The sequence below is a fragment of the Pleurodeles waltl genome, chromosome 5 (assembly GCF_031143425.1).
Source record: "Pleurodeles waltl isolate 20211129_DDA chromosome 5, aPleWal1.hap1.20221129, whole genome shotgun sequence".
Classification (NCBI taxonomy): Eukaryota; Metazoa; Chordata; class Amphibia; order Caudata; family Salamandridae; genus Pleurodeles; species Pleurodeles waltl.
The window spans coordinates 388,162,894-388,188,960 of record NC_090444.1 but is presented as its reverse complement, the minus strand read 5'-3'; the positions used below and the strand labels follow the sequence as shown (position 1 = coordinate 388,188,960).

Genomic DNA, 26,067 nt, shown 5'->3' with positions numbered 1-26,067 from the left:
CGAGGCGTTGACTTTGCAGTGTTGCGATCACTCCACAGGGCAGCAGGTGCTGTGCTGGAGTAGGAGACGGGGGTCACGGACATCAGTGAGCCAGCACTCGGGACTCACGTTGTGGCGGGACTTTGAAGGTGCTGGGGGAACGTTGGTCCTGCGGTGTTGATCACAGTCATTGCACTCAGAAGGGACCACGGCTCCTGTGCAGGCAGCAGCGCAGAGTCAGACAGCAGTGCCGGTTCTGAAGTCACTCTGGAGTGGATGTACTTGGTTTCTTCTTGGTTGCACCAGAACTCACTCCCAATGGCCAAGGGCTGGATTTGGCACCACTTGGCAAGTCAGGACTCCCAGCAAGAGAGCCCAGGTCCTGGCACATGAAGTCTTTGATGTCCCTGAGGCTTCTAACAGGAGACAAGCTCAGTCCAAGCCCTTGGAGAATATTTGGAAGCAGGATGCAGAAAGCAAAGTCCAGTCCTTTCACTCCCAGGACAGAAGCAGCAAGCAGCAGGCCAGCACAGCAAAGCAACAGACAGAGTGGCAGTCCCTCCTACAGCATCTAGCTGTTCTGCCTGGCAAAATATCCTCAGTTTAGAAGGATTCTAAAGTTGTCGTCTCAGAGGTCCAATACTTACACTTGTTTCTGTCTTTGAAGTAGGCAAATTTCAAAGGAAAGTCTTTGTATTGCACAAGACTCTTCCCTACCTGGCCTGACCCCAGACACACTCCAGTGAGTTGGAAACTGTTGTGTAAGAACAGGCAACACCCTATTCAGGTACAAGTGTCAGCTCCTCCCACCACTCTAGCCCAGGAAGACCCATGAGAATATATAGGGCACACCTCAGCTCTATTTGTGTGACTGTCTAAAGTGAATTCGCAAACATCCTGACCCAGAAGTGTATTCCACAGACAGAATGGTTAAGCAAAAAAAGGCCCACTTTCAAAAAGTGGCACTTTGAAACTTATAATTTAAAAAACAACTTCACCAAAAGATGTATTTTTAAATTGTGAGTTCATGGCCCCCAAATCTCTATTTGCTCCCAATGGGATATTATACTTAAAATATATTTCAAGGTAATCCTCATGTTACCCTATGGGCGACATAGGCCTTGCAATAGAGAAAAACGAATTTAGCACTATTCCACTGTCAGGACATGTAAATCACACCAGTACATGTTCTACCTTTTAAATACAATGCGCCCTGTCCTTGGGGCTGCCTTGGGCCTATCTTAGGGGTGACTTACATGTAATAAAAGGGAAGGTTAAAACTGCACACACAGTGACTGCAGTGGGAGGTCTGAGAGATGTTTATGGGGCTACCCATTTGGGTGGCACAATCAGTGATGCAGGTGGCCCACTAGTAGTATTTGATGAACAGGCCCTGGACACCCATGGTGCACTATACTAGAGACTTATTAGTAAATCATGTATGTCAATCATGGATAAACCAATCTCCAATACAATTTAAACAGGGAGCATTTGTACTTTAGCACTGGTCAGCAGTGGTAAAGTGCACAGAGTCCTAAATCCAACAAAAACAAAATCCAGTGCTGGATCAAAAAAAACAAGAGGTCAGAAACCAAAACGTCAGGAGAACCCTACAGAACAGGCCATTTCCAACAAGAAGTATATTATTTTAGTTAATACTGGTGTACAATTAATATTGACACTTTGGTGCTGAGGTAGTCAAATACATTTTCAATGAAAATCTACTGCTCTCGAAATAGTGATGGTTTGCACATTTGGGAATGAGGACAACATGGTGAAAATTTATGAGAGTGTAATTCCATTAATCTGAAATGTTTGTGCACGTTTTCTTGGCATTTGAACAAGATCCTCAATGTCCCTTATTATAAACACTTGCACCAAAATAATAGGATTCTCATTAAGATTGCTTTTATTTTATTTTTTTCTGCAGTGGTGCCAAAAGTAAACCATGCCTTACCGTTGACCAGATGATGGAATTTATTAATTGCAAACAACGAGACCCACGGTTAAATGAAATTCTGTATCCCTTTCTGAAACAGGAGCAAGTTCAACAGCTTATTGAAAAATATGAGCCCAATAATGATCTAGCAAAAAAAGGTAAGCAGCAGCTCTGTTCACTTAAATTGCACACCAGCACAAACGTTTCTATATACAAAATTCTGCACAAGAATATATGATAATACAAAATGTTATAACAAACTTTCACTATCTATCATTATGAGGTAGCCTATTGCTATGTGATGTTCGGTATACATTCTGAAATTTGAAATATTTCAGAAATCTAAACTTACAATGTTTCTCTTCTACATTTTCAACAACTGATCAAAGGGTTAAGGATGATTGTGCATGGTGTCTGAAGGGGGTCTGCTTGTAGTGGATAATCAAAAATGTCTGATCATGAGCAGAATTTACTTCTGTATTACAGGTGTGTGGCTCACTATTTCTGACTGGATACAAGAAGGTGACCTGTGATGCTGAGGGATAGCATCTTAGAAAGGGTGACAATTCATTTTGTCAACACACATAAGAATATATTTATGGGCATGACTGCACCACTTGTTGATGTTACTGTTAGTATACTTCCAACTATATGTCTCTTTGCGGAGGAGGGTAGAAAGCAAATTAGCTCTTGCCAAGAAGAGTAAGGACTTCAGTATATTCCTGAAGAGGCAGCGTGAATTGATACTCCTTATACTTAGGATCATGATAATTTGGGGGCAAGTTTCAAGAAAGCTTTGCCCAAAATCAGGATTTACTAAATATAGGAACGTTTTAGTAGGTGTTTTAGGAGGTGTTGATACAAGGACCACAGACATCAAGATGGATGGTATTTGTGGATTTGTTACCTTAAGAAAACCAGGAACTATGTCAATTAGGCATTTATGGACTAAACAAAGTACTTAAAAAATATTCCTGTCCCTAATCGAGGAAGTGGGAGGCGAGGAGGGAGAAAAAAGTAAATGAGTTAAAAATAGATTTTCTCTCGTAAAAAGAGGTGAAGTGGTAACAATTCTAGTGGCATGATTTTGAAAGATTTGGGACAATGTACTGGTGTCCTTTTCCCCTAAAATGACATTACGTTAATCGAGTCTTCATCCAGCTAATGCTAAAAAGCCTCTTTTATGTCTTCCATGTTCAATAAGAATGAAAACATTTAAGCCTACAAGAAGAAATTACCAAAGATACCTGAACATTCATTTTAACGATGAGAGTTGATTTTCACACTTGTCATGAAGCACTCAAAGACACATTGGCGTTGGTTAGCTTTGATGTGTTTTGAATTCTTACAGAGCTAATTGCACTGAAAGTTAGTGATGAAGATACCAAAGTCAAGATTGTACGTTCTAAGAATGCACTTGTTATTTGTTAGTTATTTTACTCCGGAGGGTTTTGACAGTGGGACCTAATGTTTATTTGTAGGGTAACCCACAGCAACAATATGAGACATCGGTATATTGGAGAGAGATGTTAGTTTAGTCAACTAGGGCATCGTTAATTTCATTACCGTATGGCATTGCTGATAGCAATGTGATATCCACAGTGACTGGCAGGAAGACAACTGTGTTAGATTAAACAATGGTATGGAATGACATAGCACAGGCAGCAGGGTGCCCAGTGTTTATGCTGGAGAAAGGATCATTCAGTCTTGTTATAGGACCACAGCAGTAAATTGTAAACATATTAAAAATACATTTAGTTTAGCAGTTTCCAATAACAAGATACTAATAGGTAGATTTATTTTAGGGTGGCTGAACTTGGATGTGGTGAAAGTGTGATGTACATCACATTGATATTCACAGAATATGTGCAAATACACAGTAAAGTAGAGATTTAATCCTATAATATTTACTGCTTCATTAATTAAGCATACCACTAAAAAATGGAAAAGGCATCATTGAGCACCCGGTGGATAATCTTTATTTTCCAAATTTCATAAAGTGCAGTCTTAGGTCCGAGGATCAACAGAGAACATTTTATTGATTCCACAGACTGAGCTATGTAGGTATGGCTTTCTACACCGGGTTGCATGATTGGAGGGGTAGGAGAGGCAGGTAAATGAGACGCTAAACATCTTACAATTTCGGAACATTTTTAATAAGAAGTAGAATATGTGATGTTCTGTGGGTTCTAGGTGTGCGTCGGCTTCATTTTGTTTTTTAACGTCCTTAAATAACTGACGCTGACACCTTGCACCGTGAGGGAATAACGCTTCCAGCTTCACGGGCGTGCTCAAGTGCTGCAGCCCGTCAGCAGGCACTTAGACCACATCCGAGGGGCAGCGGCATGCTTTATTAGGCACAACCACGTGACCCCACAGCTACATCCAATACACACATAACCAGAGGGGTAACCATCAAAACACACCCTCTGTAAAAATCTACCAATGGTAGTGATCGTGACCCCGTTACATCATGGGTGCGACACTACAGAGTCTACTGGCTGAAATCCCATCAACCAACGAGTTCACCTTAATATTAAGAGTTCCCTCCGAATATTCTATACAGGTGCTACAGGACCTGGGGGCAGATGGGTAGTCTTTTGCAATAAAACTATCACCATTGGCAGCTACCTGAAAATGCGAGTGATATCCTTAAAGCCACTCTTTCCCTCACTCATTCTTTCAAAATTCAAAAATGTTTTCGAGCATCTTCTAAGTAACACTCAAATTCTCCCTAAATCACATTTTTAGGTTTGTTTTTATAAGAGCTGCTGGTGGTATTCATATGCTAAATCGTCTCCGAGGCATAAGAATGTGGTAACCTATGTAGCAAGTGAAATTGCTGACTTTGCAATTGGTTGAAGTGCATGCTTCAGGAATGTGCATGAGCTTCAGAACAATAAGAAGCCTACAGCTACTTATGTTTTCATTCCTCCAACATTATAAACAAATGAAGAAAATAGAGAAATCAGTTTAATTAGTTAGCGGTTGCTTAATGGAGGTTCAGTTAGTCTCTTGTGTTCTGCACATCTTGTTACAATAATTTCGCACAAAAGATGCTTCTGCTCTGTAAGGATAAATAAACACAAGGCATAAAAATTTTCAAAAAGAGCAATAGAACTGAAATACCCTAATTGTTTAGAATCTAGGACACAAAAGAGTACTTTCTCAAACAAAAATCAAGTTATTGTTCAACGTTATCAAAATGAACGGTATGTTCTCTTTATATTCCTTTCAATCATGTTCCAGTGGCCAATGTCATGTGTTATATTTTCAGGTAGTAATTGATGTTTAGCTGCGTTTTTCTATTTTTCCCTGATTTTTATTTTTGTTCCTATGATAACAAGTATGGAATTAAAATCCCAAGGTATCAAATGCGGCTGGCCAAAACAAGAGGACTGACAGAAAGTGTCAAATGACATGGGACCTTATAAAACTAATCAGCTGTGCATGTGTGCGTGCATATGAATCGTGCTTTTTTGCCTGTGTTGGCTTGTGTTCTTTTTTTAACATCAGTGCCAAGAGAATATGCTGTTTTAAATTTGCTATGAAACCACAAACTGCTTTATGTTCCTCAGAACAAATCACTCAGTTGTTACAAAACAAGGCGTGACAAAGTCAATACGTCCTGCTTTTATACAAACAAACATTGGCAAAAACAACAAGTCTGACTTATAACTGCACATTCATGCCAGACCTATAAACATTCTAAAGGCTCGTGCATATTGGACAGTTAGTTCCACTAGTTACCGTTTCTTAATCTACAAAAGACAAAGACACAAAATTTAACTAAACAGAAACACACAATCCTCCCTTTCTCCAGACAACTGTTGTATACATGTGCTCTCTGAGATTTGAATGCTGCAATAGGCATTTTCCTGATTCAGACTATGCGTCCTTTGGTCACAACTAGCCGTCTCTTCAGAGAGATACAAAACATTTCTGTTGCACCTCAGCAATTAAAAGAGGTTCCTTGGGTCAATATCCAAGTCAGTTCTGTAGCAGACTGCAGTAGTTCAAGCTGTTACTATTGGTCTTTGAGTTAGGCACAGCTACTTGCTTTAGCAGGTTGCAGTACCTTGGGCCATTAATATAAGTCCCATGGCATGCACCACCTCCCTGTAGCCCCATGATATTAGAAAATTACGAACACTGAAGATGCCCTTAAATGTCTCTTTTCGATGAAAGTGAAAAGAAACATTGGCAAAATATTTGACTATGATTTTGTTTACAGCACGCTGGGTCAAAGAGAGGATATGTCTTCAACATTTCCATTTCCATGTTGACTTCCTCAAGTCTAATGATTTTATGCTTTTTTTTTTATACCCTAATAGATATCCTATTATTGAGGATCAGAGTGCAAGTCCTGTAAGTCCCTCCAGAATTGACCTAAATAGTGATAGGTGTTAAGAGACAGTTAACAGTAAGTTGAAAAAATTAATGGCACTCATCATCCGTGTACTTGGTCACTCTTACTTGGACTCATGAATTTACTCATTCACTAAGTGACTCATTCTTACAATCATTCACATGCCAAGCAACAACACCTTATAGGCAACCTCACAAATCTGTGTCAATTCACTTTCAATTATAAGTGAGACTAAATAATGGACTGTGCTATTAGTCTTTGAGGAGTTCTAGTAGTGCTTAACTGCCCCACTGAAAAGTAGAAAGGGTAAATCTGCCTCTTTTACTTGAACCTAAGACCTCAATGCATTTAAGGGACAAACGCTACACTACACCAAAAAAACATATCTGGGCACCCTGCAAACATGCATTCGCAGTCAAGATCCAAGCTTCTTATCAATAGGGTACGCAGATATGGAAGATAAACACATTTAGACACTTTTTTCAGTTAATGAGTCAATTATTTCTGCTACGTTTTCATGTTCCCTCCTCCTCCCCAGAGCACAGTGACACCACGTAATTCCCACAAAGGCGACTACACCTCCCTGCACTACATTGGGGCCCTCTAACTCACAGTGACTATGGAAGCACCTCTATGTAAATATTAATATTGCTCATTTCATTACATTAAAAAAGGGATGAAAGTGAGACATGCTAATGCTGAAAATAGGTGCCCCAGACCATCACAGCACCAGCATAAAAAGCAATCATACAATTTTTAAAGCCAAAGCACAAGTCCCCTTGCACAAACCTGTTTGGCAGTACATACATTTTGAATGCAAATAATACCTCTGAGACTGTTAACAAAACAGTATATGGTAATAATATGTATGTAGTTGCTAGATAAAAGGAAAACGCCTCATGGGACAAACATATAACGCTTCCAGAAACAATGCTTTTGATAGGAATGTGGACAGGCTTGTTTCATGGATGTTTTGTACTAAGTTGTGCAAATATAGGGAAAAAAGTGGTCTGCCCTAATAACCCTACTAGGCCTGGGTAAATAAAGACATAATAAGAAAAAATGGTACAATAGTAGGATATAATACACAATCATCAATGCAGCAGTGAAACTGTAAATCAGTCACTGGTACAACAGTTCATGTATACAATTCTTTTCATATGTTTTAATCAGACGATAAAATAGCCCAAAATCAACATATAACATTACTTCATTACAGAAATCATACACAAACAATATATGTACATACGCTCATAAAGTTGTAGATCAACGAAAATTGTACTTCAATCATCCTTCTACTTTCTCAAAATGTGGTTATTAACAATACTTTTCATGTTAATCCACATGGGAGATGGTTGCATCACATTCACATTTCAGCATAATGGCTACTATTATTTGTATTTAGAAAAATATGTATATCTTAAACAATCGTTATGGGTAAAAGTTAATATTTCTCACAATCCCTCCCTAAGTAAAAAGGTTGACGTGTTTATCCCATTCTAATTGTGGGCCTCTTCAGGACTGTAGGACGAAGAATTACCTTATAAAAAACAACAAAAAACAAATTACAACACATAACCTAAAGCCTTTAAAAGAATTTCAATGTTTTTTTCATTAAAAACCTTCATTTGTGTCACAGCAAACCGAACCACTTATTACCCAAGTGGAGTCCATGCAAAGAACATTCCAAAAATATTAATTAAAAAGGATGGGTGTCAGAGCTGATGCTGTGTGTGAGAGATGCCGTGCTCCTTAGGATTTAATGCATCTGGCGTGGAGTTGTGGGGCATTGCGGGGCTATTGGACAGACATGATGCATGCGATTGGTTGGAGTTGCGCTGCCGCACACCCCTAAAATTGCCCTCCAGGGAATGTGAAGGAGATTCCCCCTGACTACCAGAAATTAGTGAGGATTCTGCTGCTGCTGCTGGCTAAGCACAGGGTAGCGATGAGTTGGAGTCTCTATGAACTGGGAGCTCAGTTTTGACACAGCTCGTTGACATCTGATGGAACTATGGTGTTCATTATTCTAGGTCTTAACTTGTCTAGTGGTCATGCCTATTTAGTGGAGGGCACACATGCCAAATACTTTCTCAGCATCAAGGAAGACCGCAACCATCGGAAGAAGGGGTTTCACCCTATGTAGAATGCCCATTAATGTTTGTCGCTTAAATAAGGTTGAATGTTGCAGAATAAATCCAGATTGATTACAGTAGCACCATAAATTGCTTTAGTGGCTTTAGGCACTGTGCAAAGACATTTTTACCTGAGAATGGTCAGATAGTATACAGGGTTGTATTTCCACTTTGCGAGCCCTATGGATGAGTGTGATGGAGACCAGCTACTTGTCCAACCAAGAAGGTGTGTTGCAGACTGGAGAGTGAAAAATTGGATTCAGACAGAGTGGGGTGGAGTGCCCTCCAAGCATCTACCAGACCACAAAGCTGCATAATATGCATTAGCCCTGTGCTGGCCCATGATATGGGATGCGTAGCATCTGGTGATCTGTCATTTGTCAAGGGGGATGCGAGGTTGAAATCATCACCCCAAATTGCTGGCCACTCCTTATATTTGGCACATAACTGTAAAATTTCAGCAAAAAAGGAAGGGTCATCTATGTTTGTGCCATAAAGGTTAATTACCAAAAGTCGGTGCTCATCTAGTGTACCATCTGTTGCCACCATCTTACCCACCGAGTCTGTGAAGTGCTTTATCAATGTGAAATTAACTTTGTTTCTGAGTGTGACCATTCCTCAAGAGTAGGGGGAGTAGGAGGAGAAGTAACAATGTGAGCCCCATGAGTAACCAAATGTCAGAGGTGCCAAGGGAGATCAATGAGCTTCTTAGACTGGGATAATATCAATGTTATGCCGGTATAGGTATGCAAGTACCTGTCAGGCCTTTTGTGGGTTATTTACACCCCAGTATGTTCCAGGTCAGGAAATTAACTATAAGGAATTGAGTTGCAAATGGTCAACTCTGCTGGCTTGTAGCTTGTGCCCCATATGATTCCGTGTGGTGTGTAATGCAGTGGATGTGTTCCCAAGTACTTTCGATTGGCTGTGATAAAAGAAAGAAACAACAACAACAGTCAGAAATAGCTACCCCTCCCTATCCCTACCTCTGCCAACTCCAGTGGTCGTTTAACACACTTTTTACCCTAAACATAAAGAAAAAAGAAAAATTCCCACCGACCTGAATTGTTTCCACAATGTTAGATTTCAGATGTAGATAGTCTACCATACAACGCAAATACCTTTTTAGGTAAAATACTTATCACAATTTCTGATAGCGGTAGTAGCATTATGTTTGGCACATGAATAACCACAGCTACATGCCCAGGTTTCAGCTTAGGTGCCCGTATGTGATGTGCCCTCTCAAATATGAAGACATTGGAGAATTTACTGCCCCCATTTAGGATATATAGGAGACCCTCAACAAAATCCTCCAGATTAGTGCCAGTAGCTTACTCAGGGACACCAATTATCTTGATAATATTGCAGCAAGATCTACCCTCCAAGTCATCATGTTAGGTTTTGATAGCCTTCAGTTTCCTCATGGTGGCAGTTAATTTTCGATCCAAGACTCACTGCATGACCTCTAACACAGAGATACGAGCTATGGTTTGTGTAAGCCTAGGTTAGTTGCTGTCAGTACATGCTTGGAATCTGTCCAATCGTACAGAAAGAAAGAGTCTATTTTTGCCATTGAGTGACCATCACCTATATTTGAGCTCCTCGAACATTGCCACATCACTGACCTCGGAGTGTCCAATGAGGCTGTAGATGGTCTCTCGTCAAAGTGTAGTTTGGCCTGCGTATGGTCAGGTTTTGCCCTGATGGTAATTGCTGAAGATAGATAGCAGGGGGTGAGTGGTAAAAGGCAGGTAGTGTGTGAAGCCAAGAGGACCCCAAGCTTATCTCACAGGAGGCCAGTGGTTACATCACCATCCAAGAGTTGCATGCATTCAGAGGGCACTGCCCGATCTCGAGAAGCAGAGGAGCTAGATCTGAGAAAAGAGTATTTATGGTAGTCAGCAGGCTTTTGTGAGTGTGCTGTTTGGGTCTCTACAGAGGGGATTGAGATGTTGCAGCCTATAAGGAGGGGGAGTTACATTTGAAGGTACTGTCTCATAGGCTAGAGTACAGCACAAATCCAAACAGGAGGGCAAGCGCTTGAGGAATCCATAGGATGGGCATATGCCATATCATTCAGGACACGTATAGTCCAGGCACCCAGCAGCAGGGAGAAGTTGCGCCTACCTAGGATGGAGAGATCGAGGTGCTGTAAGGGGGTCATACAAATCTGTTGAGGTGTATCCGGGCCAACTATTTAACAGAGGTGCTAAGCCCTGATAGACCCTGGTCCCAGCCATCTGCAATGTGTGTGGCAATGTCACTACCCACTGTAACAGGCAATCTGTGCATCGCAAATGGCCACTCTCCAGCATGTGCGGCCCAGAAGGACACAACCTGCATTGCAACAGGATTACCTGTTTTTTCCAGTGATCAAAAGGCTGGCTGCTCAACTGTGATCCAAGGCCCTGACAAGCTGTAGCCTTCCTGCGTGCACCATCCTCTGTCCGCAAAGAGGGTGAGCCAGCTGCTCTCAAGGTTGGGTAGAAGCCACAGACAACCCCTAGGCCACCCGCCGGGGTAATAGAGCGTGGAACAGGCATGCAAGTTCCTTAGCACACAGGAGCAGCTTAGCCGGCAGGTAGTGTGTGAAGCCAAGAGGACCCCAAGCTTATCTCACAGGAGGCCAACAGGTACATCACCATCCAAGAGTGGCATGCATTCAGAGGGCACTGCCCGATCTCAAGCAGAGGGGCAGCTAGAGCTGAGAAAAGAGTGTTTCTGGTAGTCAGCAGGCTTTTGTGAGTGTGCTGTTTGGGTCTCTACAGAGGGGATTGAGATGTTGCAGCCCCTAAGGAGGTGGGAGGCACATTTGAAGGTACTGCCTCATAGGCTAGAGTACAGCACAAAGCCAAACAGGAGGGCAGGCGCTTGAGGAATCCATAGGATGGGCATATGCCATATCATTCAGGGCATGCTTAGTCCAGGCACCCAGCAGCAGGGAGATGTTGTGTCCACCTAGGATGGAGAGATCAAGGTGCTGTATAGGGGTCATACAAATCTGTTGAGGGGTATCCAGTCCAGCTATTTAACAGAGGTGCTAAGCCCTGATAGGCTCTGGTCCCAGCCACCTGCAATGTCTGTGGCAATGTCACTACCCACTGTAACAGGCAATCTGAGCATCGCAAATGACTACCCTTCAGCATGTGGCAGCCCAGAAGGACACAACCTGCATTGCAACAGGTTCACCCGGTTTTTCCAGTGATCAAACGGCTGGCTGCTCAACTGTGATCCAAGGCCCTGACAAGCTGTAGACTTCCTGCGTGCACCATCCTCTGCCCGCAAAGAGGGTGAGCCAGCTGCTCTCAAGGTTGGGTAGAAGCCACAGACAACCCCTAGGGCACCCACCAGGGTGATAGAGCGTGGAGCAGGCACACACGTTCCTTAGCACACGGTGCAGCTCAGTCGCAGCCCACAAGCAGCACGTCACTGTATAGCACCGGAGGAGCAGGTCAGTGAACTGTCAACTAAGACACTAGGCAAAAGCTCATCTGGGCACCAGAATATCAGCCACGGGGTGTCAGCAAGCCAAAGGCCCACCTGGTGACTAGGTGGCAAACGGCTGCACTTGCCTCAGCAGCACGCATATAGTTGGCACCAAAGAAAGGCCACCTTCCAATGCCAGGTACTAGCTAGCAAATCCACTTTCATCCACTGCAGTTGAAGAGCTATGCAATCTTCAGAGTCCCAGCAGTGTGGGACTCACAATTCTGTGGCTTGTATTGCTATGCTGCAGATGTTTTCTTCGAAGCTGCCAGAGCACACAATTCAGGTGTCTGTCTTGTTTGCTGGCTCTCTGGTGCCCTCCCAAGTGGATTGTAATTTTAAATCCTTTTCAATGGTAAAATCAGATTTTAGATGACAATTTTGAAAATGCCACTTTTAGAATGTATGCTTTCCCTGCCCAAATTTTCTGAGGTCTTTCTATGAGTTTCCAGCCTTTTAATAGTTCCTTTATCAAGGATGTGCATTGGGCCCAGACAGTGAACAATGAGGCAGGGTGCAGATGATAGAGGCTCTTCCTGGCAGGATGAATGGGGAGGAACTGTACCCTGCCCTGGTTACATTTCAAAGAACCTTGCCCATAGCACACACAAAGGAAATTTTCACCAGACTTGCCCTGCTTTTTGACACCATAGACAGTTTGGAGCAAACCCAGGGGAAGGGGAAGAATCAATCAGAAAATGTTTGAGAGGTAGGTCAGAGAATTCCCTCACACCTAGGCTGGCATCCTGTATAAAAAAGAGGACAGTCAGATTCACTGATCAGAACACTTATGGACCTGTGTCAGACTCAAAGTAAGAATTGCTGTACTGCCAGGAGGACCGACCTGCTGCTTGAGGGACTTTTTTGCTGTCTGAAGAAGGAAACCTCGAGCATCTTACCTTGATCCCAGGCTACCAAACGTGGCTCCAAGGGTCAGTTTACTGACCTCCTGTGTAAGTCAAAGGGACACAACCAGCTTCCAGAGGCCTCCCTACAGCTGCCAAGCTGACCAGCACCAACTGGATTTTCCTAGAACTGCCTGAGCCCTGCTGTTAGCCTCTGCTGGAGTGAGCCCTGATCCCCAAGGGGTGCCTCCCAAGTCCTGGATCTTTAGTTGGCATCAGTGAGAGCTTGTCCTAAGGTGAAAATCCTGAAGTTTGGGATTTTTGTATCTGCAAATGGGCTCTCTTGCATAGAAACTCTGTTGGCCGTGACAAACGCCAATGCAAAGCTCCATGGGACCTGCTCTTCATGCCGACAGTGATCATCTGTGATGACTGGCAACACAAAGCTTGCACTTTGTCCTGACAGTGACCATCTGTGATGAACCACTGACACAAGGCTCTAGCAGCAAGTGGCTCTTTGAGCTACAGCAACGACCACCCGCGACGCTCAACCTGCTTGTTGCACCTCCAACTTGTGGTCTCCTCTAACGTGAACAGAACTCTTTGTGCCACTCTTGAGAAGCTAATACTTCAGCAGGATAAACCTTGTCCCGGGATCTGACCCATGCTCCATCGCAGTGGGCCTCAACATGACGTCCACCTGATCTAGCATGACCAGATAACCATGAGTGGCTGTTAAAAATGTGAGCCTTAGGGCGGTCTTCCTCTCAACTTTTTGCCTTTCTCTTCCATTTTTCCTGATTTAATGTTTACTGTATTAGGACTCTGCATGCTTTACCGCTGCTAACCAGTGCTAAAATGTTTGTGCTTGTGTTCTTTCCTCTATATATGGTAATATTGACCTATCCCCAATTGTCATATATTTTATTTATAAGTCCCTATTAAACTGCATTGCACATACCCAGGGCCTGTACATTAAAAGCTACCTGTGGGCCTGCAGCACTGATTTTGCCACCCATTTAAGTAGCCCCGTCAACAGGCTTTAGGCCTGTCATTACAGAGCTTTTGTGTGCAGTTTTAAACTGCCATTTCAACCTATTCTAATACATGTAAGTCACTCCATGGTAGCCCCAACAGCCCAGAGGGCAGATTGCAATATATTTAGAAAACAGGACATGTACTGTTAGGTTTTCCATGCCCTGGGAGTGAAAAACTCTTAAGTACGTTTTTCACTAATTCAAGGCCTACTCTCCCATAGGATAACATTGGAGTTGCCATATTACCCTTTGTAAGTGTAATTTCCAATTAGAAAGACATACTTGATTTGAATTTGGTGTTTCTGGAATCACAATTTAAAATCCTAACGTGTGGCAAAGTGAGACTTTAAATTACAATTCTGACAATTCCATGTTTCGAAAGCTGGCATTTTCTTGCCTTAGCCATCTAGAGCCTGCAGCCTGCCTCTGTTCACATGACTTTGTATAGTTGGCAGTTGGGCTTTGTTTATTTCCTATATAGAGCCACACAAAATAGCTTAGGTGTGTCTCAATGGACCATTACTAGCAGGATGGGAGGGAGCAGTTGGACCTAGCCTCACTTACACCTGAATAGGCTGTGTTCTGCTCCCACACAAAGGGCTGCATACCTCTGGAGATAGTCTGTAGCCAGGGCAGGGAAGAGTGGACATCTGTGGACTTCACAATGTCTTCAGAAGGTTACCCAACTTCAAAGGCACCACTGGCTATAAATACTGGACCTCAGACACCACCACTTTAGTACACTTCTGGACATGTGGATACTCTGCCAGGAAAAAGGACTTCTGTGCTGCTATAAGTGGCTGCCACTCTGCTATACTGCACTCTGCTTGAATCCTGCTCTGCTGTGCTGATCTGCAGCCTGTTGCATTCTTGTATGGGTAAGAAAGACTGGACCTGCATCTCTTGAACTCAGAATGACACTAAGGGCTATCCTGTTGACCTCCTGATCTGAAGTCTCAGGTACATAACACACTTCGAACAACTCTGCTTCTGCAGCTGGGCTCTGGCATCTGTGAGCCTACCCTACCAAATGGTGCCACCCCAGTCCTCTACCTTTGGACATGGGCCTAAGGTGCTTGCCAGCATCCTCTCTGCTGAGCAATGCATCACTAAGATGAACCAACCCATCTCCTTGACTGAGTTGCACATCCCTGAGCAGAATTGACACATCACTACTGCAGTGCGGATTGGACCCATTGCAAAAGACTTGCATCGCCACCATCTCGCACTTGGGACTGGTGCATTGTCTTTGGAGCCACCACTTTGCAACTCTTACCCAGAGCAGATCCTTGCATCTCTCGTCGAACATAGCCTCAACAATGATGCCGAACCTCTGCATCACAGCTTCATCGCCCTTCGGAACTTATCTATCACCACGACTGCGCATCACATCCCTGACATGGGCCTTCACATCACAAGCCCCGTCAACAGGATCCTCACCATCGATGCAACAGAACCTCGCACTGCAGCCTCACTGCATCTCAGAAAAGCCTTGGCTGTGTGATTCATCTTCGACGCAGATCCATGCAAAGCTTCACAACCAGGATTTCATGTATTTTGTTCAGCGGGCCTAACTGGGTCCCTGAAGCTGGCCCATGCTTCATTGTGGCTGACCTGAGCTTGTGATTTTGTCTAAGTCCGACTCGAACAGATGCTTTATGCTTTTTGGCGCTATTTTTACCTAGAAATCTAAAATTCAATATCTCAGGTTCTGTTATTTGGATTTTTGTCGTTTTGGTCTTGTCTCATTTATTAAAATCTAATCTATTTTTCCAAATCTGTTGTGAGCTTCGTTTGTGGTTTGTTTTCACTGTGTTACTGTTTGAAGTGTTACACAATTACCTTACACATTGCTGCTAAAAATATGCTTGTGAAACTCCTTATCAATGCTTTATGTGTAATTCACGTATGGTTTGTAGCTTATCACCATCCTATTAATAGTCATGATTGTATGTGGAAAAACTAATGCTATTCAATCTCTAGAATCATTTTAACTGCATTATAGAAGATATCTGTGTAAAGCGTGTGCGTAGATACCAGTTTGTATGGGCAGGAAAAAATATGTTAGGACAGCTAGGTGATTAGAGACACTAGGTGGAAATATCGGAAAGAGGGAAAAACAAATGACCAGAGAAAAACAGAAACATTAGGGCCAATGAAAGCAGTTAACGGAAAATCGGAATAGACCTGTCAACAAATGGGACAGGTGAATGCAGGTGACAGGAGATGGAGGAAATTGAGCGGAGGATTGTGCATTTTAAAGGGAACTACTTAAAACCCCAACCTGGAAGGAAAAAAAGAGGGCATGATGATTTGAATAGGCCTACATGGGACACGCTGATAATGCCCTTCATAATGCAGAAACCTGTGTAACGCAAACACCATACAGCAATGCTTGTGTGATGCACCTCACCACGTGCACCAGTCTCCTGACATAAAACACCCAGGGATCTCAAAAGACTCATCACTCCATGCTCTGTTGAGGTGCATCACTGCTGCTCCCCTTCTGTAACTCCCCCTGTGCCCTTCATGAGCTGATGTATTTAAGTAGTGCATAGCATTTCCATAGCGAGAACCTCGCCGAAAGACATCAGTTTGCGCCGCATGTTGCACGTCCACCTGTGCTCTGCTGATGTGCATTACCCTGGTTCTCCCGCTGCACTGGATTGCGTACTTTTGTTTCTCTGTGTGCGCGTGTGCACGTAAGCCTGTCAGATTTTATGAATATGGTGTTTTGATCTGAGTACATGTATGCCTCTACTTGCGTACTTCTGAATGCACACACTTACGGGCTTTGTCACTGCTTACTGAAAGTTCGACGCTACAATCTGCTTGACCTCTCGAAAGCCACTTCCCTGATGCCTTGTGCGTTCGTTTTTGCTCTCGTGGCAGGTGTTCTTTCTGACACTTTAAAACAAAACCTGCTGGGCTCCGCGATGACGCAAAACTTGATTCAAAATGAAAACATTTTCCGCTGACTGGGTTTAGACTACAGCCACGCAGGTAGTCTTGCAGTTATGCTTTTCAAGTGACTGAAAGGTCAATTTCCTTGTGTGAACTACTGTACCACATGAATAATTGGAATATGTTAAAAGTGTTTAAATGGAGCATAAAATTGTGCAGTACTCAGGATCTTCCGTTGACAAGTGCCGCGAAGCCCTACAGAGACGATGCAGCACACAACATTGTTTACCATAGGAGGTCTGTCCCTGCTTGAGGAACAAGCTGTTCCATTCATTACCATACTCTTCAGTGGTTGCCGTTGTTAATGCCAATATCAGATATTACATTACTGTATCTATGCTAGACGGTGGTCTGATTATACTGTACACATACAACACCGCATGTCTCCGTTGCTATGAATAGTGTACATTTTGCTTGAGAATGGTAGCTTCTGCATTAGCTCAGCTGGGCATCGTGCCAAAGGCATTTTTTAATCTTATTGGGAGCTCGGGAGATAGAATTTTATTGCATCAGGAATAAGATGAAAAAAGGCCATCAAGTTACTTGGGCTTCTTGCTGCTCGCTAATTTATGTACTCTATGGGTGAGTCCTTTAATTGTCTCGAAGGATGAATTTCCTGAGATCCTGTTTAACGTGATGGTGCAATTTCTAACAAAGGTAAAATAAATGCACAGACAGCCAACACTACATTAGGAAAGATAGCAGTGATTGGAGGTAATTGATGTAATTGTTAGAAGGTGTGATTTATGCACGACGCATGCCCTATCCACCGGGAAGTATTTGAAGGTCTTTCTGTTTGCTTTTCTATTATAGGGTACATGCGATTTTGTACACCTACTGATCATGTATCGATTTAAAGTTGTAGTGTGATAGCAATGCTGAATTTGACACTACATTCCTAGTACTGCCTCTCCAAGGACAAAATGTATGCACAAGGAGCAGCTGATACAAAAGAGATGGGTTGACTATATGAGTAATTAATAATCATTTTAGTATTCTGCTTATTCAAGCCTGGCAATCCATTTTGTTTCCACACCAAGTCACACCGAGGGCTGGAAGGCAGATCTTTTTAAAACCCTAAAATAAAATCCAAAAAACAGCAAGCGGATCCTTAATTACTGCTGGGCATCATGGCACAGGATTGTCTGCGGACGTATGATGCTCCAAACAAACTCTCAATCCTTGTAAATCTGATCAGCAATCAGATATTCCCTAAAATACAATCTAATACTCTCTCAACACGAGTCCAGAGATTATATTCATCCTCTACTTTGGAAGGGGACAGGGTTACCCATGGGCTGCATGCCTATCCTCAACAATACTAAATAAGTCCTCAGTCTATGCAGGAAAGTGGGTTATTAGTAGGTGGGGTGTGTATCTTCAGCTAGTAATAATACCACAATCACTAATTAGGTCCAATCAAGTCTCAATAAATTAATCCTTACTCAACCCTTGGTAGTTTGGCAATGAGTAGTCAGGCTTACCTTAGGTGACAGGTAAGTGTAAAGCGTTTAATGCCACCAAAACAGTAAATAAGTAAGAGACACAAACCAAAATAAATCCAACACCAATTTAGGAAAATAGAGTATTCTTATCTCAGATGGATGGAATGGAGCCTCACGGTCACAAGCATGGTCATGGGAACTCGTTGCAGGTAGGTGTAGGAGCTGTAGTCAGTTGTTTCTTGGTTCCTTTGAGGAGATAGGTGTCTTCTAGAGTTGGCCAAGAGTTCAGAAGCTCTGAATTGCCACTTGGGAACTCAGTCGCCCACAGTGCACCTGTGCAGTCCAGTAAAACCCAGGTGTACCTTGCAGGTGACTTCTTCCAGCACTTTTCTTCCTGTTGCTGATCAGGGAGTCCATTCCTTTTCCTTTTATTACAAGCTCAGTCATTTCTTTGTGGAGCCTTGAGAGCGTAGCAGGTGTAGTCCTTATGAATGCAGTCATTCTTTGGCGCAGGCCAAGGGTCCAGCATGGTAGTCCTTCTTCTTCTGATGTTCCAGGCAGTGATCTCAGGGACTCCTGCAGATCTCCCATATTTATTCCACATTCTGGGCTGGCAAGAGGGGAGCACCCCTACCAATGGGGTTCAAGTTGCACCTTCTGGCATGTCTACTTCCTGGAAATTGTGGCATATTTTTGTCCCAGAATTCACTGTACTTCAATAATCAAAATGGAGAAATTCTCTCCCTTGAGAGTAGATCTGGCTAACCCAACCTACAGGTATGGCTAACCTTTCACTACACTCCCCTTTCAGCCCGTCACCTAATCTACAATGGGCCTCTGGGTGCTTTGCAGGATTAGCGGCAGAATGTTTTACGCCGATCCTGCAAACCGCCAGACTAGCGTAAAAAACGTTTGATGCTAGTCCCTTAACCACTGCCATGGTGCGCCATATTTTAAGTATGTGCACACATGGTGGTTTTAGGGTAGCGCTAAGGGCTGCAAGAAAACTGATGCTGCACAGAGTACAGCTCCATTGTTCTTAAATATGCCCCATAGTCTTTGATGGGTTGATAAAAAATTGAGTTACTTTTAAACTGTTCTATTATTATACAATTGCATGGCTTCTTGTTATTCCTGAAGCAAGAAAAATAAGCCTCAGTCAGTCAAGTATGTGGAAAAGCTTGAGCTAGACTATACTGAAGTAAGAGCGTTTAGCTCCCTAAAATACCCCTTAAGGAGCTGAATGGTCTTACTCTAGTATAGTCTAACTCAAATTCTGACCACACTTGACTGACAGTAACTTAATTTATAATCTGACTTTGAGTGCATGAGGCCAGCGACCAACTTGTAGAACAAGATTATATTTGAGCAGGTTTTAAATTTGTATGATGAATTGATTCTGTTTGCGTATTTAATTTAATGGTTAAATTATTGCACATATTTTCATGACTGCAAAATAATTAGTATAATAAGTATTATTTCACAAATTCATCAAAAACCTTACTTCTTTTAAGGCTGTGATGAAAAATAGGGTGGGCAGAGCTCACAGAGTTTTGAACTATGGAATTCCACAGTTACATAAAAACTCTGCGAGATTCCACTGAGTTCTGCCCACCTAGTAGCTCACAGGGGCCAATGGATATAATAGAAATTAATTTGATATTAGACCGTTTCCTTTCACGCAGCTTGAAGGTGAATCAGTTCAAAATGTGCCTTTTTTCAAACAAGAGTCTTAATGTTTGATCCACCGTTTGATCCATTAGAATTAAAACGTTTCTTGCAACCAGCCATTCTTTAGGATTCTAGCATGTGAACTTGCCATACATAGAAAGGATGTACTTTGGCTGAATGGCCAAAGCAGAAATATTATAAGTGAGGAAGGAAGCAGGCTCGAACCCTCTGTCTGTTCAATATCCATGATTCCGGGCAAATCACTTAATCTCCCTGGGCCGTAGTGAGGCATGGACAAATGAAACATAAGAGAGGAGTTAAGTTTGGACATATCAAACACTGCAACCAAAACTCAGTTCTATGCTAAGGTTTGGATGCCGGCATGTATTAACTATAAAGTAAAACTAAAGCATCTCAAACCATTAACTATTTTTTTGGCATGTCCGAGTGTGTATGCACGAGTTGCCAGTCACTTCCATTTGATCCCACAGGCAATAACTCACCTCCAATACGACCCCCAGCACCTCCCCAAATAACGCATGGTACACTTTGCTGCCAAGTACAACAAGCAAAAAGATCTTTCCTGAGGTGACAGACTGACCTGGGACTGGAATACCCACTCTCTAGTATCACAACAGAGTCCTGCTGGCTGTGCTGCCAGCACTGGTTAGGACCCGGGGTGCAGAAGTTTGGGCTAAGCTGGGTGCTGACTTCTCCTCTTTATCCCCCAGTACTCCTACTGTCTGAGATACTCGTGGCTATCCGAGGAGCACTGGAAGATGGAGCAGCCTGGGACGGGGATTAACTGGAGCTGCCAGGACTGCTGTTCACATCTTCTCCCCCTGCTGGTGACATTCAGCTCCACACCTTCTGCCTCTGTTATGCTTGAAAAGTGAAACGTTTATAATATTGCACCGACATGGACACTGTCCTTTGCAATTCTTCCCTTTCAACGTCATTTAGAATCATGGGATGCAAAATGCGGATCAGAGAGATGCAACTATTGAGCTTCTTTGTGTTTAAGCTACACAGATTTATTTTAAACCACCTCTGGAGTGCATATAAATAGGGGTGGGTGCCGGTAAACTCCCCCACACCGTGGTTTGCGGAGTTTTTGCCAAACTCAGCACTCCAAGCACAGTGTGAAGTGGCAGATCTCTGCAGACTCCTCAGGTGGAACGGTGTTTACCACCCACCCCTAGTGAAAAGTTACCTTTTTTATTGTTTTCTTAACATTAGACTGATTGAAATACAAAATGCGCTGGCTATCAAGATCATTATTTTGGATAATTATGTTGTATTTTGAGAAGTTAATGTTTAAATTGGCTACTGAAGCTTCAAAAGTCCCTCTGTGTCATTTACTATGAAGCTGTCAGCTGCGCAGTGAGGCTTTGCAGAGCTTCTCATCACTCAGCTTCATTTCTGATGAAGCTTTCAGCTGTGTGATGAGGCTTTGGGTGAGGCTTTGTCTAAAACCACCCACACCAAGAACCTCGCTGCTGTTCCAGTGAAGCTTTCAGCTGTGCAGATGGCATTGTGGAGCTTGGTATTGCTGGGTTTTCTTTTCGATGAAGCTTTCAGCTGGGGGTCAAGGCTTTGCAAAGCTTGGCATCGCTATGCATTGGATCTGGTTAAGCTTTTGGGCAAACTCTGTGTACTTTGCGGTTCCTGCTTCGCTTAGTGCAAAATCTAATGGAACATTCAGTTAGGCAAGAAAGAATGCACTCTGATGCCAGCCAAGGGACCAGGACCTTGTAGGCACCTCCCAGGGATCAGGACACATTCCAGCATAGGCTAGGAGCAGGGCTCAGTGAGGTCCAGGCAGACCCAGCCAGTTCTGAACAGCTAGGCAGTTACAGGGCCGGCCTCAGGGAGCTTATTGTGTCCCTGTAGCTCAGACAAGAGGTCAACCAACTGACCATTGGTTCCACTATGGGTTAGCTGGGATTGAGGCAGGAGATACAAAATTTCTTCTTCAGCCAGCAAGGCAGTCTTACAAGCGGTAGGGCAGGCATTCTGGCAGCAGCCCTTCTTCTGAATCTTCCATAGGTCCAGCAGTTTTCATATGAGTGATTCTGAGAGTCCTCTTTATATATCTGATGTAAGCCTTTGTGTGTGGGTATCCCCACCCCTACCAGCAAAAATGGTTCCGGTCAGTTAGCACTAGACAAAGGCCTTTGAAGTGTATGTGGGGCTGGGTACAGCTTTTTACCCATTCTTCCTGTCAGGATGGCCCATCCTGTCCACATCTAAGCCCCCTTTGTCTCATTGCCTGGAAGTAATACACAAATGCCAACAGCAGAGCCATTCACCTTCATGTGACCCAGGCCACCAACCGAAAGACACGGTTGGGTGGGAAAAGAAAATGCTAGCTTTCTAAAAGTGGCATTCCAAAACATGTAACTTAAAATCCAACTTCCTCATTAAAGAGTATTTAAATTGCAATTCATCTGAGTATAAACAGTGTATTTCTATTTGTTCCATGTCTGAAGTTAGCACTTATTAGATGTAACTCATCTCTCACCTGAAACAGGTGAGGCCCCGCAAAGGGCACATTGCACAAGGGATGAGGTCACATGTCCACCTCGAATAGCAGCACCATATACATTTTTGTGAGAGTTGCAGGCTATGAGTCCATCCCCGTGATGTGGTTTATGTGTGTGAGGTGGGTTATAATCTGGATTTCCTTTCGTTCAGGTTGGTAGTGGCAGTTTCGTTGCACCTCTCTCATCCTCATGGCCTCTCAAGCATGATAGCCTCCGCGTGTGATGTCGCTGGTCCTCAATGGGAACCTCTATCTCCCTTCCTCGGCCGCCATGTTGGGTGCATTGACTTTCTGGTCGGAGGCAGTGCCAACAGCATAATCAGCAGAGGAGATCCCAGTGTCTTGATTTTCAGTTGGCTAAGTTCTCTTCAACCTAGTGGTGTGCAGTAAGGTGGCTGCACCCTCTTGCCAGCCATTGCTAGTGTGGTGAAATGGAGTTCATATTCTGAGACGCTGCTGGGTTCACTAAAGACAGATGCTAGGGTGCTGATACTTTCTTGACTACTTACAGCAGTGGTTGTGTGAACGTATAATTGGCTCTCCGTCAGTTGTGAGCGTTCTTCAAAAAGATGGCTATAACCTGGTTTTCTCAGGACTGTGAATGAGACATGGTGCAGGGATTTTATTAAACTCGTTTTTAGAGCCTTCAACCAAAGCACTTCTCTTATGCTACATTTAGCGCCATATAATGCCATCTCCATAACTCACGCACATGCATCTGATATTCCTTCTGAAGAGGGTATTGAGAGATTCAACTTACAATGTTATGTTTGCTTACATTGAAATGATGTAAGTAATATTTGTGCTGAAAATAAGTGGGTGCGATGCATACCTATCATGAAGGCTAGGTTTCCAGGGAGGCAGAAGAAGGCCTACCAGAGGAGACTGTTGTGGCATGATCTTCTGGGTTATGGGATTAGAAATTTGGCAGGTTAGCCAGAAATTAGGTTACTTGTAGAACTTGAAGTGGCAGCAGTAGTTTCTGTGCAAGACTAATTCAATGTCGTATGTTAACCTGACATTCCATACTTTCCAGCTCTACTTACTTAGAGTGTTTTAAATAGCAGGGACATGACCCAAGGGTATCAGAGCACTGTACATACGATTGGATACAGAAACCAAAGATACATAACAAGAAAGAACTTAAAGCATAGACTAAGAATTCAACCAGAATATGTTATGTTTTTACAGAGTTATTATTGAGCATCCACCGTTCTTATATGAAGCACTGAGAGAGATTCTCCAAGCTGGCCTTCTGAGACTGCTGTGAGTCAGTTTAGATCCAGGTCCCCCGGGGAAGTAGTGTTTGAGTTGGGGTTCTACTGGGATAGTTGGGCTTCGGCCCTGTATTGGTATTAAGGTCAATTGCAGTGCCTTAGGGGACAGGCTATCCAAGACTTTATGAGATGAATCTGTTAATTGGGATATTTTTCACAACTTTTTTTAAAGTTTGGAGTTTGATCGACCCTCAGGTGATAGGGAATTCCAGATCCATGGAGCGATCCTGAAGAGGAGCGTGTGTATTTTTTTTTGTGTGCTTTCTACAGGATCATATTTAAATATTTAACCTAACGGCACGGCACCACACAGTAACTTCATTTTGCCTGGCATCGTGGTGCCACATTACCTCTAACGTAACATAGAATCCCTTCTAACCTTAGAATATGGTCAGCAACATAACAACGGCCTCACAGAATTGTAAATCAGGTCTATTTTTGTTTTTACACACGACTCTTTATACACATTACAGTTTTTTTTTAACTTTCGGAAGCCATTATTTATGTTCATACACCGATTCAATGAGTTTTACAACAACGTGTAGTCAGAGCCAATCTGTGGGCCAAATTGGCACCCCACTACCCCTATTAAACGCCACATTAAACTCATTCTCAGATACCTGGTTAAAAGTAAGGTAAGGGCAGCGTAGGCCTCGTCAGATAAGATTTCTTCTAGTAAAGGATTAAAACCAGACAGCATTCTAGCCCTTCTCCTGTTTAATCTATACCTGAACGACATTACACTTGTACTTAATTCAGCAAGAGCTTTTCCACTGCTGCAAGTGAGTACTAAAATACAAATATTACAATAATTCGATGATAGTCTTGTTGGGTTAGACGGCAGTTGGTTTGCAGATATATTTGAACACTGTAGCCAGTTACTGTGTAATAAACAACATTCAAATTGATCTAACGTCACTAAATCTAAGGTCACTGTTTTCGGTTGAAAAATAAACAAAAAAGGCTCATAGTTTTTAAACAAAGATAGAATGGAGAGTGTTTCTTCCTACGAATATCTAGGGGACTTGGATAGATGAGAGGGTGATCTGCGGCTCATGTAGAAGCCCAAAAGAGGTAGGCCTAAATTCTGACTTATGATTAAAGAATCTGACCTGTCCAGGCATAACTGCTTTGACAAAATTAGTCGTTTGTAAATCAAGGCCAACTTTGATTTTCATGGAGCATGTGGCAACCATTTACATACGAGAATTAATTAAGGAACTCCTCTCCTCAGTAAACAAAAACTCAGTTGCATGATATTTAGGGAGCAAATCTCCATCCAAAGCACTTATGAAGCGTTTTGTTGAAGAAATCTAAAATCATACCCACAGATTTGGACATGAAGGACCTTGTGAAGAAGTTGCACGGTAAATTGGTAGCTAATTTGTGTGACTCCCTTGCCAATTATTGTTTTGCATAAAATGTTAAATGCGTAGAATGGAAATACTACTTATAAGGCTAAGACTCCGAAAGGTACCCCTGGAAGAGTATTGGTACAGCAGATTGAGCATCAGTGTAGATAGCCTAAGTAGATTATGCCACTTTTCCCCTGAATCATGCCATGGCATGTATTTGTAGGAAACTGCAAACACTAAGGAAATGTTGGCTAAGTCCAACTTTTAGAACTCTTAACATCAGAACCTGTAGGGACACTGTTAAGTCTTGTCTGAATAAGTGCATGACCCAGTCAAGGAACTGAACGAAGTAGAAATATTGTTGCAGTAGCCTCTGAGAAAATAAAAGCTCTTCTAAGTTTGTAAGTCCGCAATCCAATTTTTACATGGTCTTCCTTGAAGATAAGCTTAATAATGAAGTGACTTGAGGTTATCATTTATATTTTATTGCTATTTAATCATTGCTCTTGCAGTTTATTGTGGAAATTAAATGTTTGTAATAATTTTAAATAATTGTACAATAAAATGTTTATTCATGTGAGCACTGTTAGTAATTGTTTATGCGCCATGTGCACGTTTGTTATATTGGGGCTGGAACATAAGTTACAGATGTGACTCGCGTATGTTGCGCTTGTTGTCTTGGTTGCCAGCTGAGCCCTTTTCCTTTCTGCTTTAGTTTACCGCCTTACACTGGGGATATCACCTGCTATGAAGCAAAAACAGGCTTATTTATCATTTGTTAAGATGCGCTCCCCAATGTGGTGGGGCCTATCAGAACGGAGACGATTCCTAGGCGTTAAAATGACTTGGAAGGATTTTCATTTGTTGGCGGACTTTCTTAAAAATAAGAGTATGTGCTGAAGGGTGCACTTGTGATATCGGCTGACAGTTGTATAATGGATGTACCACCTTGAAAGCAAAGTGTCAACTGGAATGTGCTCTGTTAAAAAACACAGATTCACTATTAACTTTAAGTAGAGT

General features: G+C 42.7%; 1 protein-coding gene across 2 annotated transcripts in view; it reads left to right on the top strand.

Annotated features, from left to right (window-relative positions):
* The window catches only part of PLCB1 (phospholipase C beta 1), a 2,042,221-nt gene that overhangs the window by 1,192,767 nt on the left and 823,387 nt on the right, over positions 1 to 26,067 (top strand). For both annotated transcript variants that reach the window (XM_069234146.1, XM_069234145.1), the window contains exon 9: positions 1,910 to 2,076. In XM_069234146.1, coding sequence (XP_069090247.1) covers positions 1,910 to 2,076 — 167 coding nt within the window. The remainder of the gene's footprint in view (positions 1 to 1,909; positions 2,077 to 26,067) is intronic.